This window comes from Ctenopharyngodon idella, chromosome 16 (assembly GCF_019924925.1).
Source record: "Ctenopharyngodon idella isolate HZGC_01 chromosome 16, HZGC01, whole genome shotgun sequence".
In the NCBI taxonomy this organism is placed as follows: domain Eukaryota; kingdom Metazoa; phylum Chordata; class Actinopteri; order Cypriniformes; family Xenocyprididae; genus Ctenopharyngodon; species Ctenopharyngodon idella.
Genome location: NC_067235.1, coordinates 8811942 through 8833878, shown reverse-complemented (window position 1 = coordinate 8833878; position 21937 = coordinate 8811942). Strand labels below are relative to the sequence as shown.

Here is a 21937-nt window from a genome sequence, read left to right as displayed (position 1 = left end):
CTTACAACAGCAAATGAACCAAAATCCACAAAGACACCAGGCAAATAAATATAATGAACAATAGGATCATTTTTTTTTTAATGTTTTCTCCATAAAATTACAGTTTATTATCTATGGAAAGTACACTCTCTTTCTTCCATTCTCTCTCCTATTCAAACGCATGCACATAGGCTACAGTACAGAAAATAAAATAGTTTTGAATCTGCAAAACTACGACATTTCTCAGTATCAAGGTAATTAACCTTACAGCTCTGCTATTAGTATGAGATGCTACTGATCTCCATAATGGTGACTTTAAATTAAACATTAAATTAAACATCAACATCTAAACATCTGTTAATTCTCAATAAGAATTTCTGTAGACATATGACAGAAATGAAACCAAACTGGTTAGTAATAAGTGAAGCTGGTAATGTTGTTTTTGGAGTTGTTTAATCATCCTCTGCTGAGCTCTTGAGAAGTCTGTTGTAGTTGTTGTGTTTCTCTTTTCTGTTCTTGTTGTTCCTCTTCTCTTCAGTGATTCTGCTTTTTAATAGCAGGTGTTCATCACAAATGCTCAATTATCATTTAATTAATCACTTAATTATACAATTATTATACAATTATCATGCTGGGATCTAGAAATTTGCTATAACTTGTTCAGTAATATTATATTTTCAGGAATATTTGAATGCAATTAACTGATTTTTTATTTTGTACATTTAACTGTTAGATCGTACAGTGTAGTATAAGCAGAATGATTGACTCTGGGGCTGTTAAATTACAGTATTAGAAAAATAATGCACACCCAAGGTGTAACAGCCACTGTGTCGTGACCGCAAGTATTCCCATTGTCAATTGTTCCTTATTTATTTAGCAAGCCTATAAACTACTATTTTCTTTTAAGAGCTGCTTTACAGCAGAATTGAACTCTGTTTGTATCATTTAATCATTATTTTTTCTGTTTATCCCTGTAAAGCCTGTATACAATCTGTATACAATCTGCATTGCTGTATACTGTAAATAAAGGTGACTTGACTTAAATCAGGGATGAAAGAACATTTTCAGCAATGTCAGGTGACTTAGCATAGATTTATAGTGGTTTTTAACCTTTATAACTTTTTTTTGTCTTGCTGAGCTGGGTTTCCTTTTCACTTCTAGGTCCACTATGACTTCGGCCTGCGCAATATTCTGTCTGTTCTGCGCACTCTTGGTGCCGCAAAACGGGCTAATCCTAATGACACAGAGTCTACTATTGTCATGAGAGTTCTGCGAGACATGAACCTGTCCAAACTGGTAAGAGTGTCAGCGCACATACAGACAGATTTCTCACATGACTGCATCTGAATCTACAAAAGCATCTGTCATAACAATGAAATGACACTTGTCCTTTAAGATTGATGAGGATGAGCCATTGTTCCTGAGTTTGATCGAAGATCTTTTCCCTGGAATTCAGTTGGATAAAGCTGGATACCCTCATCTGGAATCAGCCATAGACAAACAGGTTAGAAAAAAATGATCATATATGAATCTGAACATTTATTTGGTTGAGCACTGGGAATCAAAAGGGAGATTTATATCTTTATTATTCTACTAGGTAACTGAGGCTGGTCTTATCAATCACCCACCATGGAGGTTAAAGGTCATTCAGCTTTATGAGACTCAAAGAGTTCGTCATGGGATGATGGCACTAGGACCCAGTGGAGCAGGAAAAACAACCTGCATCCATACCCTAATGAAGGCCATGACTGGTGAGAATTAGACATTAGCCACAAAAACTTGGCCATTATGTTACAGTGGACAAGGGCACCATCACCATTTCATTGGTGATGTAAATAGTAAACATTTTTTAATTAATCTGTGATTTTGACTGTAAATGCATGTTTAGATTGTGGCCAACCTCACAGAGAGATGCGTATGAACCCTAAAGCTATAACTGCACCTCAAATGTTTGGTCGACTCGATGTGGCAACCAACGACTGGACTGATGGAATCTTTTCCACTCTCTGGAGGAAAACACTCAGAGCAAAGAAAGGTAGATCACCTGTTGAAAAAAAATTGAATATGCATAAGCAGTGGAAGCTTTGGTTCCACTTTATTTTAAGGTGTCCTTGTTACAGTGTAATTATTCAATTAAGTAATTAGGATTAGGGTTTGGTTTAGAGTTATTTGCATGTAATTAAGTATAATTTACTGTTTTTATTATAATAAATGCATGTAACAAGGACACTGTAAAATAAAGTGTTACCAAGCTTTTTTCCTGTGATTATTGCAACATGTTCTCCAACCAATACGCCTATATAGGTTATTTGTCACTTGAAATACGACCCATAGGAGCATTTACTAAAGTTGCGCCCCTATCGACAGCAGGACACTTTCATTTTAATTCATGAAGTATAACCCATAGGAGCGTTTGCTAAAGTTGCGCCCTTATCGACAGCAGGACACTTTCATTTTAATGCATTGTTTCCTTTTATCTGCATCATGTTTCGGGTTTTGCGTAGCTCAATTGGCAGAGCATCACAATATTCATTCATGTGATCATGCGACCGTGGGTTCGATCCCAGGGAACGCATGTGTTCATAAAGTGTATATACACTATAAATCACTAAGGGTAGTTTTAGGGGTGGGGTGGGTGTGGTCGTTAATAAAAAAATTAGTTTTGCTAAATGGAAATATTACAAATGGTGTAAAAAGTCCACACATTGCATTTAAATGAACACACATTTTGATTGGTAACGACGGTCATACGTCATTTCATGACGACAGACATAACACAACACTGTCATTATTTTTACGCCAGCTAGAGGGCGCATGACTTATATAGGTCGTAATAAGGTGCTTGAAAAACGACCTATAGGGTCGTTTTTTTTTTTTTTTTTGGAGGACAGTCTGGATTATCACATATATCAAAGTAACTAAAGCATCAAACAACTATTAAGCATACTTAGCATGTCTCGTCTGAAAAACACTTTTACTTTTGAGGGAGCAAATGTTTTAATATATGTCAGTAGAGCCCCTCAGGCCTTTTTTGTCTGGTCAGTTGAGTAAGAAAGCTGATGGTTTCCAAAGTGGTTGGAAAAACCTCTCAAACAGGCAAGAGTGTACTATCCCCACCCTTTACAAAAAAGGCAGTAAGATCTATAACACATGAAAGAGAATGTTTCATTTAAATGGAAACAACATGCTGAAACCTATCGACTGGGCTTTTTAAATCAATGAACAGACATTAAACAGGGCTTTAGACACTAATGGGCAAAGCTGTCAGCCATAAGATGTCAAATGTCAATCATTGATCATAATGATTAATGGAAGCTACACCATTATGCTTTTGTATCTGTATCTTATTTCATTTCTCATTTGTACTTCATGGTTTGTGATCAGGGGAACACATATGGATTGTTCTTGATGGGCCAGTTGATGCTATATGGATTGAAAACCTAAACTCAGTCCTGGATGATAACCGCACACTGACATTGGCCAATGGTGACCGCATCCCCATGGCTCCCAATTGTAAGATTGTGTTTGAGCCACACAACATCGATAACGCCTCCCCGGCCACAGTGTCCCGTAATGGAATGGTGTTTATGAGCTCTTCTGTCCTTAATTGGAGCCCTATTTTGGAGGTGGGTGATGACAAACTAGTACTGAATGATACTATATTTAGGTATTATATATTTAGATAATTTAAGCGTTACACTTTATTTTGACAGTCCACTTTAGAAGTAATTTTGTAACTATATGTCAACTAACTCTCATTAATTTGCAACGACATGTCAATAACTCTCATTAGAGTATTAGTAGACTGTTAGGTTAGGGGTAGGGTTAGTAGAATAAGTTGCAAAGTTACTTGTAGTCAGTTATTACAGTTCGTCATATAGTTCTCTATGATGAACTGTAATAAACCCAAACATGATTCTTGACCATACTTTTTGCGATCATGTTTGTTGAAAACGTGGTACATGCAACCTCTGTGCTACAATACAAGGTAAAAATGTGACATAATTTGGAATTTTAGCTTTTGAGAGAAACTTCTTAAGGTTTTACCAGTTTTCATAATGTAAAGCAGTTGAAAACTACTTAGCCGCCATCTGTTTGCAGTGTTTAGCCATTTCAAAGACGAAAATGGCTAAACAGAGAAAAAGAAAGAAAGAAAGAAAGGAAAAGAAAGAAAGAAATATGACAAATGTCTTTCTTTGTGGTCTGTCTGTACGAATTTGCATTTCTGGAGCTTTCTGGTTTGTCTCATTTGCAACTGAATTGTTTCTCATAAAATATCTAATGTGAAGACAAATTACAAAGCACTCACCAAAACCATGCATTATTAGAAGTCATATTAATGGTAAGTAGTGTTCAATTTACACTTATCAATACAAATGTAATTAATAAAATCAGGGGCGATTCTAGGATTTCAGTATTAGGGAGGCTCAGCCCCCAGTGAAGGTATGATTTAAAAAAAAATAATAATATATTGTTTGTATACTAGGGTAGGCATAAACAATACATTAGGTTCTACACTTGTCAATTCAATCCCTGAATATTGATTTAATTTCAAATCATTTTAAATAACCAGCTAATATTAAAGTGGTAGTTCACCCAAAAATGAAAAGTCTGTCATCATTTACTCACTCTCAAGTTGTTCCAAACCTGTATGGATTTCTTTCCTCTGCTGAATACAAAAGAAGATATTTATGTCAGTAACCAAACAGTTGATGGGTCCCAATGACTTTCATAGTATTTCTATGATATTAATAGACTTTTTTTTCCCCTTTTTTTTCTCCATAACATGGAAATCAATGGGGCCCATCAATTGTTTGGTTACCGACATTCAAAATATCTTCTTTTGTGTTCAGCACCACTGCAGATTAATTTAGGCGTTGATAGTGGTTCCTTGCATTTCAAAAAATGTGGAATCATGCGGATTTCAAACAAAATGAGGATGAGCAATTGTTGGCAGAATATTTGAGTGAGCTATTCTGTTAAGCTGTCTGTTTTTTTATTTTATTTTTTTTTCTGAGTAGTCTCTGTGTTTAACATGAAGGGTTCATGCAAAAATACAAATTCTGTCATCATTTACTCACTCTCATGTCGTTCCAAACCTGAAGATATAATTTATGCTTTTATTCACATATAAACATTAGAGGACATCAGATATTTTCAATGGCAGGTCAACCGTATAACCTGACACATGAGAACAAACCTCATTCGTTCTCGTGCGCCAACCAAGAATGGTTGTTTTTGCTTGCCACTTTTAATATGCCCTTTGTATGTGTGTTGATTAATGTTTAAATGTGAATAAAAGCCAAATAAATTTTTTTTTTATATCATATAAAAGGTAACACTTTATTTTAGGGTCTTTTAACTAGTTGCTTATTAGCATGTATATTACTAGAATATTGGCTGTTTATTAATAATTATTAAGTACATATTAATGCCTTATTCTGCATGACCTTATTCTACATTCTTAATCCTACCCAATACCTAAACTTAACAACTATCTTACTAACTATTAATAAGCAGTAAATTAAAAGTTTATTGAGGGAAAAGTCGTAGTTAATAGTGAATACATGTTCCCTATACTAAAGTGTTTATCATATAAAATTATCATGCCTCTTTAGAAGACTTGGATTAAACAGCTTTATTCAAATTAATTACAATATCTTTATGAACTTTTTGAAGCGTTAAAGTTTTGGGGTAATGGAGGGACAGAAATCATTTGTATTTCGAAGTTGAATGAAAGTCTTGAGGGTTGGAACAGCATGAGGGTGAGTAAATTATGAAAACATTTTCCTTTTGTGTACATAAATTAGGTACATTAACCAAGTTTGAAGAGAACAATCAGAATCTACAATATTTCCCTTCACATTTGAATAATAAAAGTGAAAAAAAGGCATCCACAGAACCATGAATGTAGAAACCAGTGGCTCTGCCAGTTATTCCTTTTACTCCACTCTGAATTAATGAAGTCTAAAATCCCCAAGGCATTTCTCTCTGTCTTTATAACAGACTTCAAAGTGTTCAACTGTTCAGTGCATGAAGAGTAGATGAGGAGGTGAGCCAGAGAAAGACAGAGAAGAAGGACAAACTATTTTTGAGCTCTAAAGGATAGTTCATTTAATTTCTATGTGCAGATGTCTTTCTCCCACTCTGTTTGTGTCCTTCCTAGCAGGTTTTTCATTTGTGTGTTTGTGTGTGTGCCTTCAGGGCTGGCTGAAGAATCGCTCCCCTCAGGAAGGGGTGGTCCTGAGGGATCTCTTTTCGTCCTCCTTCCCTGAGCTCTATCGATTCAGCATTCAATCTTTGCAATATAAAATGGAGATGCTGGAGGCCTTCATCATCATGCAGTGCATAAACATGCTGCAAGGACTCATTCAGCCCAAGGTTGTCAAAAGCTATAGTCCTCATTAACCCAGATTTTGCAACAATGAAAGACTGCCTACTAACTTGTCAATCCAAAAATAAGGATTTTATCTTCAGCTTCAGTCATTAAAGAACAGAGTAGTGCAGTGGTTATTACATACGCTGTATACCAGGGGTTATAGTTTCTATAGTTTAAGTGAGCAGCATGTCAAAACAACAGAGATGTACACACCACAAGCATTCAGGGTCATTTATGTCTATGATCTTTCAGCACTATATCCTCAAATTCTTTTATCTAGGCCCAGACACTCTTCTTAAGCCCTTTTGCATGTTGCTTGCTTGGTAAAGAAATGCTATTATAGCAAAATAATACCATTTTGCTACATTTCATGCAGTGCATGAGATTTGACTGTCTTGACAGCGGCCGTCACTAAACTGAAATATTGAATGTTCATTGATCAGCTGAAGAAAATCAAACATGTAAGCTTATTATTATGTGATACAATATAAGCAGAATAAGCTTAAATCAATCTATGAATATAAATATACTGAAGTCCTGACCAGTTTCACTCAATACATTTTTTTTTTGACATTCAACCCATGCAGATTTTAGCCTTATCTGAAAGTTATGACAATTATTTTGATGAACTGTCCCCAATAAATGTCACACATTATCACTTGCATTGCCATTTGTAAAGCATTTAGCTATGAGATACACATTATACAGCCCTATTGTCACCACACCTATTGTCATCATTCTATGAGAATTAAACATGAGCTGAATATGCATTACACCCACTGGCTCTATAAAAAAACAAAAAACAAAACAACTATAACCTTCAAAAGCACTTTATGCTTAATGTAATTATTTCATACACAGTGTGTATGGAGCACCAACAATGCAACCTGCAAATGATTATGTAATTGTAGCATTGTGTGAAGGACCATAACAGACAGAGTCAAAACACTGGTTTGAATTGGATGTTGAAGAATATTAACACCTCAGGCTGTAGTTGAAAGGAAACATTCATGTCTAACTGACTGGCCTTGAATGCATTTGTTTCTGAACGCAGTATATTCTTACCATTGGTGCAGACGTGTCCTTTCCTGTAGAGTTCCCTCCCTCTGAAATCCACTTATGAGAGTCCAACTTTAATTATTGAGTATCACACACACACACACACACACACACACACACACACACACACACACAACCTACATCTATAATTAAATGAAACTGTTATGATCCCTCCCCGCATATGAAGTAGATTACAACACCTTATATATACAGTGGGGAAAATAATTATTTGATCCCCTGCTGATTTTGTAAGTTTGTCCATTTACCAAGAAACAAGGAGTCTATAATTTTTATGGTAGGTTTATTTTAATGGATATAGGCAAAATATCAACCAAAAAAAATCCAGAAAAACACATTATATAAAGGTTATAAACTGAGTTGCAGTTGATCAAGTGAAATAAGTATTTGATCCCCTACCAACCAGAAAGAATTCTGCCTCCTATAGATTGTTTATGTGCCCATGTCGAACATAGATTAGTCCCGTCACTTTAAGAAAGTGCTCCTAAAGTCAGCTCATTATGTGTATAAAAGACACCTGTCCAAAGAATCTGTATCTCATAAAATCTTATAAATGACACATCATGCACATTATTCTTATTCAAATGTTATCAAAACATATTCAGTGGTCTTACGGGAATACTGAACATTTCAAAAGTTTTTTCTTTTTTGGTTTTGATATATCTGATGATGCATAATGTCTATTCTCTGGTTTCATAAGTGCAAAAAAAATTAACAGGCCTTCATGCCTTGACAAACCTTTTGATGATGTCTTTGATGATGTAACCCATCAGGAGCAGGGAGGGGAGCTGTCTCGTGAGCACATGGAACGTCTGTATGTCTTCGCTCTGATGTGGAGTGTGGGAGCCCTGTTGGAACTGGATGATCGAATCAAGATGGAGCAATGGCTCCGTCACCATGACAACATCTGCCTGGACCTTCCCAACATCCCACCCCACAGCGAGGACACTATGTTCGACTTTTACGTCACTAATGATGGTATCTAACACAGTCACACAGCTCATTCTGTGTTTTATTTGCTTCATTTTTACCTGTCTTTGTCAGTTATGTCAATTATGGTTCTAGTTATAACTCTTAAATTTAAAATAATCGAGTACATTTTTAACTAGTTAACTTTTTCAATTGGTATTTCACAAGGAAAGCTGGTTTAGTAAGACTGGCTGAAGGAAGTATGCTGGGAGCATACTTCTTCTGTCAGTGCAATTCAAGCAGCTGTCTACAGAATTTCTGTGACATTTTTCCTATAGAGAGGAGAATTTGCAGGTTTATGGAGAATAGTGAATCTGAAGTATGTAGTCTGCCTCCAGACAAATCTGACACTCAAGATTGTTCTGTTTAAAACCAATTCTGTCTTTGATCGCTTTGTTCAGCATTTTTTGGTGGACAACAATATGAGTATATTCCAGGTTGACATGTTATTTTCTGAAGCTGGAAACAAAATAGCTTAGACCCAAGTGTCTCTGGTTTATAAGTTCCATTAGAAATGTTGTCGCAAAATATTGTACACTTTGCAATTCAAATAGATACCTAATTGGCAGCAAGTTTCCCAGCCCTTACATTTTCATGGCAAAAACTCCACTTGTTAGTCAGAACCAGGGTTAATAACCCTATTTATTATAGAACATATTGGCTGTTCATTATGGAATTTTAATGAAGGTTCATGCAAGATGCTCTATTCACAGTGCTGACATTGGAAATTATGTGTTTTGCAGGCCACTGGGTTCACTGGAATACCAGAGTGGAAGAGTATATTTACCCACCTGACTCTACACCAGAGTACGGCTCCATATTGGTGCCCAATGTAGACAATGTTCGCACTGACTTCCTCATCCAGACCATTGCAAAGCAGGGCAAGGTGAGAACATTTTCACTCTTATTTGACTTCTAAGTAAAAAGTTTTGTTTAATGATCAGGCTGTACATTTATCTGCCTGTTACATCATTAAGTTGGCTTGAGAAAGCCAACTTACTGAAATGCAATTATTCTTCTTTTTCTTCTGACCCTAAAAATTTTAACTCTAACTTTAGAAAATTAGAGGTGGTTGTAGAGTTAAAGCTCTACAACCACCAAACTCAGCTCAGACCGTCAGACTCTTCTGACTCAAGTTGCTATATCTTTTCTAACTGATCTGACTTACGATTTTCCTAAACATTAATATCAAATATCATTAAAAAAATTCCATAGACTTAACAGTGTGACAAACTTTGACGAGTCATAGCCCGAGCGAGGATTTTGTTGAAACATGGTTTACCACATTTGAAGAGGCTGGCAGGCTTTGTAAGAACATACTTTGCAATGGGCCCGAAATTGCCCCATAGACACTATGGTGAAGGGTTGGCCCATGAAACAGGGATTTGTGCATACATGTTTTTCCTATGGTACCTTGCATAGGAATTTTGTATTGAACATAACTCTGGATTACAATGTCATAGAGACATGGGGGTGGGCTCGTTTTACTCAGGCAACCAATCAGTCTCTCAGGATCATCATGAAGCTATTAAGCCATGGCCTAGCAACCATTTAGAGCACCTTAGCAACTGATCCCATAGACTGCCATTAGAAGGATGTCTTTGCAGCACAGTGTCAAAGAGACAAGGGGTGGGCTCCTTTTACTCAGGCAAATAATCAGTCTCTCAGAATCATTGTGAAGTTATCAAGCCATGCCCTACCAACCATTTAGAGCACCCTAGCAACCCGAGCACAAAGAGGGATATCTTCAAATCTGAATGTCATAGAGGCATTGGGGTTGGTTTATATTATTCATAATGGCAAGCAGCCTTTGGAGTATTATCATTGACATCTGCCAAGCCACTCCCTAGCAACCAAAAAGTACCCTAGCAACTGTTTAGCAAGACTTATATCTCTGCATCAGAACATCATACATGGCAGTTGGCTCTTTTGACTCATGCTAGCAAACAGGACTTCCAACATGCTACACATGCTAGCAGTGAATAGCTACATGATAATAGTGATTAGCTAAGTGCTAAAACATGATAAAAATAAGTCAAAATGTGTTATCTATCTATCTATCTATCTATCTATCTATCAATACTACTTAAAGTTACTTCAAACGTGAAACCTTCTGACTTAAATCTACTTCAAACTTACTGGTCCGGCTTTCTCAAGCCAACTTCAAAGTTTGTCTCGATGAACTTTTCTATCTAGTTAATATTGTCATATATATATGCAGTACATATAGACCATTTGGGAGCAGACGTCACGGTTACATCACTTGCAGCTGCGTGTGCATTGTGTGGCAAAAAAACAGTGGTAACAAGTGGAGGAAAATGGGCAAAATCCAAAGAATAAGAGAAAAAAAAATGTTTTGTTGTGCCTTTGGATGTCAGAATCGGAATGCCAAAAAGTCTTTGTAGTCTTCATTTTTATAGAATATCGTTGTTGAAGACGCCCTTTAAAGCTAAAGGCAGACGTTTATGAACTGATGGACTGATGAAACCTGCAATGATTAGTCTACTATTAAAAGCATGAATTTGATGTAAACAGTAAACATGTAAACATGATATTCACATATGCAGTTCATAGGGGACATACATAGCCATACAGTCACAGCATGAAATAATATTTAAACCTATTAACATTTTACATAGATAACTTTTAAACATATAACATTTTTTATCTCACAGTTCTGACTATTTTCTTGCATTTGCGTGTTTATATCTCCCAGTTCGGACTTTATAACTCGCAATTGTGAGTTTATATCACAATTCTGTGGGGAAACAAAGTCTGAATTGCAGGATATAAACTCACAATTCTGAGGGAAAAAGACAGAATAATGAGTATATCTCACAAATCTGTTTTTTCTTCTAAGAATTGTGAGATATAAACTTGGATTTGCGAGAGAAAAAGTCAGAATTATGAGATATAAACTCTAAGGCCCGGTTTCACAGACAAGGCTTAGCCTAAGCCAGGATTAGGCCTTAGTTCAATTAAGACATTTATGTAGCTTTTATAACCTTTCACTAGAAAAAAAAACATTACTGGTATTCATCTTGAGACTAAAAAATCGCACTGACATATTTTAAGATATGTCAGTACAAGTTGCTTTTAGTTAAAACAGCTTAAACATGCATTTTAGTCTAGGACTAGCTTAAGCCTTGTCTGTAAAACTGGGGGCAAATTAACTTTAAATTCTTTTATTCCATGGCTTCCACAGACTACTACTACAGAACTGCCATTTTCTGCCACCAGGTAGGCTCTACCCACAAAAAAGTCATCGCTGTTTGCAAACACCCATATGGTCTATATATGTATATAATATGCTCTCAAATCTAGCAGTTAAAATGACTGCAAAATGCTATGTTTGTTAGTAGTTATGTCATTAGTTATGTCATTATTCAATTCCCTAGACAGTGTAAACACAAGACTTCCACAGAAACCTGACCGAACACCTATAGAGCACTGGCTCTGCGACAAGAACAAGCACCATTTTGATGGAATAGTGTTATCTGTGTTTTTGTGAATTGGAATGCAATTGTAGATCATATTATAAAACTCTCTGGATCTTATAAAACCACTCAATAGATCGTATATTGTATTTTCTAGTGTAGGTTCTTGACAATGACACCATGCAGTGCTGCATTATTGATTTCTCTGAGTGAGGCTTGTTTCAATGGACAGCTACTTTGTTTGTCATCAAGACTTTTCCTGTGCTGCCAGCACTATGATTAGCTGTGCACAAGGACAGATGGTCGCCCTCTCTGGAGTCTACTCGTGTTTTCTTCATGTGTTTCAGGCTGTGCTTTTGATAGGAGAACAGGGCACTGCCAAAACCGTCATCGTCAAAGGCTACATGTCCAAATATGACCCAGAATCCCACGCTGCCAAGAGTCTCAATTTCTCCTCTGCCACCACACCTCTTATGTTTCAGGTACACGAAAACAGTGTTTTCCCCAAAAAGCTGTCTAATATTGTGGTATCTTTAATAAACTAACTACTACTTTCTATGAAGTCTGCACATATTTTATTACTGTGCTGTAATGCGTTTATAATGAAATATAAATCGAATACAATATCACTGATGGGGAGGAACTAACTAAACAACTAAACATTTTTAAACATTAACTGACTACATTAACTTATTTTTATCATAGTGTAGCTTTTTACTAATGGGCTTTTTTCAATAAATAACGGTGTAACACAAAAAATATTTTACATTGCTGGTTTTTATGTCACATAATATTACACACAAAACATATATGTATATATGTTATATATATATATATATATATATATATATATATATATATATATATATATATATATAAAAACCCTCCTAAAAGGTCATCTGTCTCATATGTATCATTCTTTCATTGAAGTCTAAAATAGGCTAAAATAATAATCAGTCTGCGCTGCAATATTTAGTTATTTGCTGCTGCTCTTCACTACTATGTTTAGATCTTTTTGTGCAGTGTGTTCTATGATACTCTTAAAAGTTTTATAACATATTACTGTGTATAGAAGAAAATGGTAGAAAATGAATACTTTTATTCAGCAAGGATGCATTAAATTGATCATAAGTGACTTTAAAACATTTATATTGTTACAAATAATGCTGTTTCAAATAAATGCAGTTTTTTTTTTTTTTACTTTCTGTTTAATTAATCCAGAAAAATATCCAAAAGTTTCCACAAAAATATTAATTATGATTATAATTGTAAGTATAATTGTAATTATAATTATAATACAATCATTTTAAACTGTGATAATAATTACAAATGGCACTTAAGCACCCAATCAACATATTAGAATTATTTCTGAAGGATCGTGTGGCACTAAAGACTAGTGTTAGTAATGGCTGCTCGTTTGGGGTCTTACCCGACCCCAAACCTTTGAATAGTAGTGTTTAATACATTCGTATACACACACACCATTGTATTGTATTTACATGTTTCATAAAGTGTTTGGGCAAATATTAGATCAAGAAACCCATGATGGACTGAATGCATCAATGTGCTTTACAATACCCAGGCTCAGGTGTTAAAGGTTATTTAGCCTGGCTAATGTTTCATCACATTCCCTGCTTCATTATTGACTTTTGAGTTATTGATCCAAATCTCGTCTGTGCTTCTTAATTTATGAGCTGCTGGATGTGTTTGTGAGTAATCAGCATGTATATATGGTTGTTTCGATGTCTGTGACTTTTTAGCGCTCTGTGGAGAGTTATGTTGATAAACGAATGGGAACCACTTATGGCCCTCCGGCAGGGAAGAAAATGTCCATCTTTATTGACGACATCAACATGCCTGTGATCAATGAATGGGGTGACCAGGTAAGATACTGCATACAATGATGCTGAATAAATGCTGCTCCATGACGTTTCAGACCCAAGAAGCACAGGCTCATTCATTAAACAGTTTCAGGGCAAACACCTGCATCCTTTTCACTAACCACCACCAATCTTTTTTTTCTTTTCTTTTTCAAATGAAGTAACGTGTCATTCTTTTCAGTACAAACACCATCCTTTCTGTAAGAAATTAAGCTTATTATTCCAAAAATGCATCATTATTTGCCTTGTAACATGTATGTAATGTGGGAAACATTATTTTGTTTAAGGGAGACAGTTGTGTACATTTTTTCTTAGACATGTCAGCAGTCATTCATCAAATTATGATCTAATAAACTGTGATTGTATATCAAGATGCTTTATTTGCATAATTTCTTTAGTACACTGGGTGCTAAAACATCTACTCTCTCTATGTGGGCTCGGTTTGCAAAGTCTGAACAAAGAAATATGTTCACAGAATCCATTTCCTCTCTTCAAAGGTCACCAATGAAATAGTTCGGCAGTTGATGGAGCAAAATGGCTTCTTTAACCTGGAGAAACCAGGAGAGTTCACCAACATTGTGGATATCCAGTTCTTGGCAGCTATGATCCACCCTGGAGGGGGACGAAATGATATCCCCCAGAGACTGAAGAGGCAGTTTTCTATTTTCAACTGTACTCTTCCTTCCAATGCCTCTATAGACAAGATCTTTGGTTAGTATTGTGTATTTGCCATTTGCAAATCAGTAAAAATCCATTGCTTTACTACCATAGATTCAAAAACCTACAAATCTAAAGGTGAATTTGAGGCAATCACAGAGAGTCTTTATGTATCAATATTCAGTACACTGCAAAATTTCAGTCCAATTTGAAATCCTATTCCAAAGCAATATTTTGCTGCCGTATTCTTGATTAAGTGAATAGTCTTTTATATCTTATGCTTTATTGGTGCAATTTACAAGATTAGGAATTTTGCATTACTGCGAAAGATTTTCACACAGATTTCGCAATGGGCTCAAATTGGTCACACAAATTCACTGCGATGACCAACAGAAAGCTGCCTGGTTTGAAAAGGACTTCTGTGTGAGCTGTGCTTCATACATTACTACAGTATTGACAAAAGACAATGGACCTTTTTTGCACATTTTGTTTGCCAGTGGCTAATATCGATAATATCACATTTCCAAATATTCCTTTTGCAAGTATTGTAATAATCCAATGAGATAGTCAAACAACAAATGGCATGGAAATATTTTAAAAGAATCTGCCAAATGATGCATTTAGACATGCATTATAATATGTTATGAAAGGCAGAAACACAAAGGAAGTATCTGGACCATGCTTCTTGGACCGGAGATATGATTTATCACATCTCATTTAATTTGGTCAAGGTTGTCAGCAGCTTTGCTTAAGCAGAACCGATTCTGTAAATGCATATTGATTCTGACTATGGACTGTTTTTAGTGGTTCCCTGCTTGGCTGAAGGTCTGGATCTTTGTATTGACGTTTTTTTTTTTTTTTTTTCTATTGATGTGATATTTCATGCTCACATGCAGGGTAGCCTACACACCTCAATATATGTGTAATATTGACATACGTGACAATTGTGATTCTTATTCAGCTCAGAATTCTATAATTCAGGAAGGTCACATTTGCTCATTCTGTCCTTCACCTTTGTGAGTTTCCTGTCTGCTATAGCTCAACCCTTTTTCATTCACTTTCATATGCAATATATATCATTTTCTGCCACAGGGGTGATAGGCACAGGTCATTACTGTTCCCGACGGGGATTTTCAGAGGAAGTACGCAACTCAGTGGTCAGGCTGGTTCCACTGACCCGAAGACTATGGCAAATGACAAAGGTTAAAATGCTGCCCACTCCCGCCAACTTCCACTACATTTTTAACCTGCGTGACCTCTCCCGCATCTGGCAGGGAATGCTCAGCGTGACTGCAGAGGTCATCAACTTGCCTGATGTGAGTGAAACTGTATTTCTGTTCTTTTTTTTACACTCAGTGAGATAAACTCAATGAAATTTTAGTAACCTATAATTACTCTTATTACCATATTTACCATGTTTACAAACATCTAGGGATGGAAATTGTATAGAATTAAATGACTTTGATTGCCATCCATGTTTTTCTTAGTGTAAAAGAACATTATAACAATCTAAAGAATTATTTTTAATTATAAAGAACCTTTTGTGCTCTAGAAAGGTTCCATGGATGTTAAAGGCTCTTCATGGAACCACAGATGCCAATAAAGAATTTTTATTTTTAGGAGTGTTGATAACATGAATTTATAACATATATAATTTTTATTTTTATGTTCAAAAGAACAGCATTTATCTGAAATAGAAAGCTTTTGTAACATTATACACTACAGTTCAAAAGTTTGGGGTCAATATTATATATATATTTTTTTGGAAAGAAATTAAAACATTAATACTTTTATTCAGCAAGGGTGCATTAAATTGATCAAAAGTGACAGTAAAGACATTTATAATGTTATAAAAGATTCTATTTCAAATAAATGCTGTTCTCTTGAACTTTCTATTTATCAAAGAATCCTGGGAAAAAAAAAAAAAAAAAATATATATATAATCATAGCACTAAATTACATTTTGAAATATATTAAAATAGAAAACTTGTTTTAAATTGTAATAATATTTCACAATATTTCTGTTTTGTTTTTGTTTTTGTTTTGTTTTTTTAATCAAATAAATGCAGCCTTGGTGAGCATAAGGGACCTCTTTTAAAAAACATTCAACATCTTACGGGTCCAAAACTTTTGAATGGCAGTGTACCTTGGCCAAAACATTGTTCTTTTAAAAAGTCAGTAGCAGAAACACTGCCAGAGTACTTTAGTATGAATACAGTAAGAATACAGACTTGACTTGACATTTGACATTTGATATTCAACAGTGCTTTGCATCTGCCTACATTGACAGCATTTTCTTTAAGAGCTGCTGTGCAGCCAAAATTATATACCATTTATCACTGTAAAGCTGCTTTGACACAATCTGCATTGTAAAAAGCGCTGTATAAATAAAGGTGACTTGACTTGACTTGACAGACATTTTAGAACTGTCAATGGAAACAAGTGTCAAGAAAAAACATATTGTTTCCAGCACTCTTTTAATGAAACCCTACCAAACCCTACATACATTGCTCACAATTGTGTATGAAATATTGGCCTAGGTATTACTACAGCTGTGGAAGCATGAATGCAAACGTGTTATCGCTGACCGGTTTACTGCCCCAGAAGATGTGGCCTGGTTTGACTACACACTGGCCAAGCTGGTGGAAGAAGAGCTTGGGGAAGAAGAACGAGTGGTGGTGGATCTTGGGGTGGATTCCTACTTTGTGGACTTTCTCAGAGATGCACCTGAGGCCACAGGTAATGATCAGATAGATACAAAAAACAAACAATATATATTAACTAAAATCTTAATTTAATTGAACAGAGCCAGAGCAAATATTTCTAGCGCCTTGTTGAATCTGTGCCATGAAGAATTAAGGCAGTTAATTATATATGCACACTCACTGGCTACTTTATTAAGTACATCTTTGTAGTACCGGGTTGGACCCCCTTTTGCCTTCAGAACTACCTTAATTCTTCGTGGCACAGATTCAACAAGGTGCTGGAAACATTCCTCAGAGATTTTGGTTCATTTTGACATGATAGCATCATGCAGTTGCTGCAGATTTGTTGGCTGCACATTCATGATGTGAATCTCCTGTTCCACCACATCCCAAAAGTGTGCTCTATTGGATTAAGATCTGGTGACTGTGGAGGCCATTTGAGTATAGTGAACTCATTGTCATGTTCAAGAAACCAGTGTGAAATTATTTGAACTTTGTGACATGGTGCGTTATCCTACTGGAAGTAGCCATCAGAAGGATGGGTACACTGTGGTCATAAGGAGATGCTCGGGTAGTCTGTGGGGTTTAAACGATGCTTAATTTAAAAGGTTCCCAAAGTGTGCCAAAAAATATCCCCCACTCCATTACATTACCACCACCAGACGGAACTGTTTATACAACGCAGGACAGATCCATGCGTTCATGTTGTTTATGCCAAATTCTGAACCTGTCATCTGAATGTTGCAGCAGAAATCGAGACTCATCAGACCAGGCAACGCTTTTTCAATTTTCTGTTGTCCAATTTTGGTGAGCCCATGTGAATTGTAGCCTCAGGTTCCTGTTCTTAGCTGACAGGAGTGGCACCGGGTGTGGTCTTCTGCTGCTGTAGCCCATCTGCTTCAAGGTTCGATGTGTTGTGCATTCAGAGATGCTGTTCTGCAGACCTCGGTTGTAACTGTCTGGCACCAACAACCATGCCACATTCAAAGTCACTTAAATCAGTTTTCTTCTCCATTTTGATGCTGAGTTTGAACTTCAGCAGATCGTCTTGACCATGTCTACATGCCTAAATGCACTGAGTTGCTGCCATGTTGCTGCCATGATTGGCTGATTAGATACTTGCATTAACGAGCAGTTGAACAGATGTACCTAATAAAGTGCCAGACATATAATAGCGTTGTTCTTTACTGTTTTTAACATTTAAAAAAAAAAATAATAATAAATCCTCCCTCTGCCGTAACAAAGATGGTTACCAAATTAACTGACTGTCCTTAAAGTTACTTTGAACATACCTAAAAAGGACCCACCCACATATTGTGTAATAGGGAGTTGATTGGCAGTTTCTCTTTTGAATTGGAATGAAATCTAGGATTTATGTGTTGTTTTATATCTGAACAGGTGAGGAACCAGAGGAAACTGATTTCGACATGCCAAAAGTATATGAGCCTATCAAATCTTTTGATAGTCTAATGGAGAGGCTGAACATGTTTTTGAGTCATTACAATGAGAGCATCAGAGGAGCAGGCATGGATTTGGTTTTCTTCAGGGATGCCATGATTCATCTGGTTAAGGTACATGGAGTATCTTACTACACTTCTTGTATCTCTGCATTCACAGCATGTTATCATCAGGGCCGAACCCTAGCCAGTTTGGTAATCCTGCCCTTGTTATCATGAGAATGTTTTCAGGGCTCAAAAACAGAACAATTTTAACAATTCATCTGTGTCTGCTGAAAAGAATAACCTTGCTATATGCTATTAGCATCCTTCTAGCATGAAAGACAAAGAGAAATGTAGCACTCACAAGAAATTTCTTTTATTCCAATTGACTTTCTGTATCTATTACAGGAACCAGACATGTTCTACTTTAGAGTACAAACAAGTGCTCTGAGTTTCTTTATGTAAAGTGTGTGTACAAATGTTTTGCATGGTAATGAGGTGGCATCTGTCTTTCTCTCCTTCTCTGTCTTACACACTCTTTCCACAGATTTCTCGGATCATCAGGACCCCTCGGGGAAATGCCCTCTTGGTCGGTGTAGGGGGTTCTGGAAAACAGAGTCTGACAAGACTAGCGTCTTTTATCGCTGGCTACAAGACTTTCCAGATTACACTCACTCGGTGAGTCACCTTCGCATACTCAATCATTTATAGCCTCTTTATTCAAATTCACTTTTCCCCTTCAGGGAGACAGATGAAATTTCATCTGTGTCCTATGGTTTGAGTACTAGATAATGCAAAATTTGCATTAAACTTTAATTTCTACATCATCACAGGTAGAAAGCCTGTCTTCACTAGACAGTCCTTACAATGGAACTTTTTTAAATTACACAGTAATAACTTAGTTAATAACACATTTATAGCACAGTAATAAACATGCATCACTGTAATAGCAGTGCTTTTGTTTCCCTTTATGTAAATGTCAAAAGTCATAAAGCACATTAAGCACATTTTCTTATGTAATGCAGTTTAGTTGTACTCCAGTAGATGGTATCTTTGTATAAGAGTGTTCTGGCCTCCCCTTTCCAATTTAGCTCTGCTGTTGCAGACTATAAAGAGGAAAGATCCCACATCCAATCAACAGTTCAGTCTAATTCAGACAATGAGACTGGACATTTTCAATTCAGACCTCTGTCTTCCAATGCAATTGATAATTCAGTACTAAAATTGAAAATGGGAATATCTGCTAATCATTAAGGTCTGTAGAAAGGCAGGGAGCCGTCTGTCAAGTGATTCCTTTATATATATATATATATATATATAGGCTTATCTCTGACTCTGGGGGTTTGGAAGGAATCGTTTTCTGAGGAATGGAATGTTTTGCCTGTAGCCACCTCTAATTCCACAGTGCTCTTCTTCGTTTGCTGTGTGATGATAGCAGCAAGCCTTTGGCAGTTTCGTATTTGGAGATTTTCATTGCAGCTTATATTTGATAATAATATGAATGAATCTGGTGTTGATCTCAAACTATGTGTGAGAGTCTCCAGAGAAAACAGACGGATTTCACCTTATTGCCTTCAAAACACAAGCTGCTCACAATTCTCTGTATCCTGGCAGTCTTTTCACACCCAATTCCTTAACTCTCTTTTGTACGGTGTTGTGAAATGGCAACATATCAGTTCATTTTCTTGTTATACAGAAAACACTTGTTGAAAAAAAAGTTTTAATTAAAAGGGCCTTCTTAAGGACATCGGCAGCATATGCTGTGTAATATACTAATTGTAATAAAAATTTTATTTATTCATATATATCACAGACTGCTGATTTGCATGCCTAAACTTGTGTTTTTTCTGTAGTTCCTACAACACCCCCAACCTGATGGAGGACCTGAAGGGCTTGTACAGAACTGCTGGACATCAGGGCAAAGGCGTCAGCTTTATTTTCACTGACAACGAGATCAAGGATGAATCCTTCCTGGAGTACATGAACAACGTCCTTTCATCAGGAGAGGTCAGAGAAACATTCTGACATCATGCTTATAGAAACACCCTTCCCCACAAGCCCCACAGCATCCATTCTGAGCCGTTCCATTTTGTTTTTAGAACGCATGGTAAAATTAGCCAAGCTACATGTGTTTCCAAGGTTACAAAGTATGACCCCTATAACTCAACCTTTATGTCACTGCATATAAGTCAGATTTCCTGAGGTGATATAATGAAAATAGGGAGCATGTTGCCCGGTCTGCTGACAAATTACAGAGCTCATACTGTGTGGTAATGACACACAAATAAATGGGATCTGTGAGGCACGGGATGCATTGCTTTATATTAGAAAGACAGATGGGTTTGTCAAAGAGAGGAAAAAATGGCAGCTCTGCAGCCTGCAATGTGACACCTGCCAGAGAGCATTGGCTGCACTCACTTGTTGTGGAAACCATCCATCACACTGAAACAAACAGAGCAGCATTGAGGAGGTGTTGCGTTAACATGACCGCACCTCAGGGGAAAGCACTACACTTCTGCAGAGCTGAAGGTGGACAGACGATAGACAAACTGTTTATTTAGATTACATTTATTGAAAAAGACAGGGCACTTCAGTAAAATATTTCAAGAGAATATTTCTGTCTTCATTTATTGTTGTTGTTCCAAACCCACAAGATACATGTTTGAGCTTCCATGTTTACCATATGTGATGTGCTATATTTATGTGTCGATAATTGTTTAGATGTAAATGAAACTCTAAATTAAATCTCTTTATCATATAAAGCAATCGTATCTCTTCGCAAGACTTGGAATAAACCACTCGGTTCATATAGATTCATTTTTATAACCTTTTGGATCTTTTATGTTTTGGTTACCTGTACTTTCAGCGCAGGGACAGAACCCTCTCAGGTTTCATTAAAAATATCTTAATTTGTGTTTCAAAGTTTAACCAAAGTCTTGTGGGTTTGGAACGACATGAGGGTGAGTAAATGATGGCAGAATTTTCATTTTTGGGTGAACTATCCCTTTAAGTTGATTGAGACTGAGGCCATATACTTTTCAGCATTTTATTTTAAATCTACTTACTTGATCATGTTGATGTTTCTTGTGCCAAAACTGGGCACTGGGTAAAATTCTGGGTACGATCATTAATTTCCAGGTCAATTTGACCTTAATTGGATTCAATTCACCAAAAAGCACACTATGAAAAGCAACAACAAAAAATCATGTAAAAACAGAAACCTTTAATATTAATATTTCTTGTGCATTACAAAGTAAACTTTCAAACATATGTGCCCGGTTTCACGGACAAGACTTAAGTCTAGTCCCAGACTAAAATTGATGTTTAAGCTGTCTTAACTGTCTTGATTTTGAAATATGTCAGTGCCACTGTTTTGTCTCAAGATGCACACTAGTAAATTTTTTTTTTTTTTCCT

General features: G+C 36.2%; 1 protein-coding gene across 1 annotated transcript in view; it reads left to right on the top strand.

Annotated features, from left to right (window-relative positions):
• Positions 1-21937, top strand: part of dnah5 (dynein, axonemal, heavy chain 5) — a 138132-nt gene that overhangs the window by 58550 nt on the left and 57645 nt on the right. The window contains 16 exon segments of the mRNA XM_051865331.1: positions 1141-1275; positions 1376-1483; positions 1577-1730; positions 1868-2014; positions 3364-3605; positions 6184-6360; positions 8209-8413; positions 9148-9290; positions 12189-12323; positions 13602-13724; positions 14219-14432; positions 15471-15694; positions 16919-17117; positions 18482-18654; positions 19070-19200; positions 20376-20529. Of these exon segments, the coding sequence (XP_051721291.1) occupies positions 1141-1275; positions 1376-1483; positions 1577-1730; positions 1868-2014; positions 3364-3605; positions 6184-6360; positions 8209-8413; positions 9148-9290; positions 12189-12323; positions 13602-13724; positions 14219-14432; positions 15471-15694; positions 16919-17117; positions 18482-18654; positions 19070-19200; positions 20376-20529 (2664 nt within the window).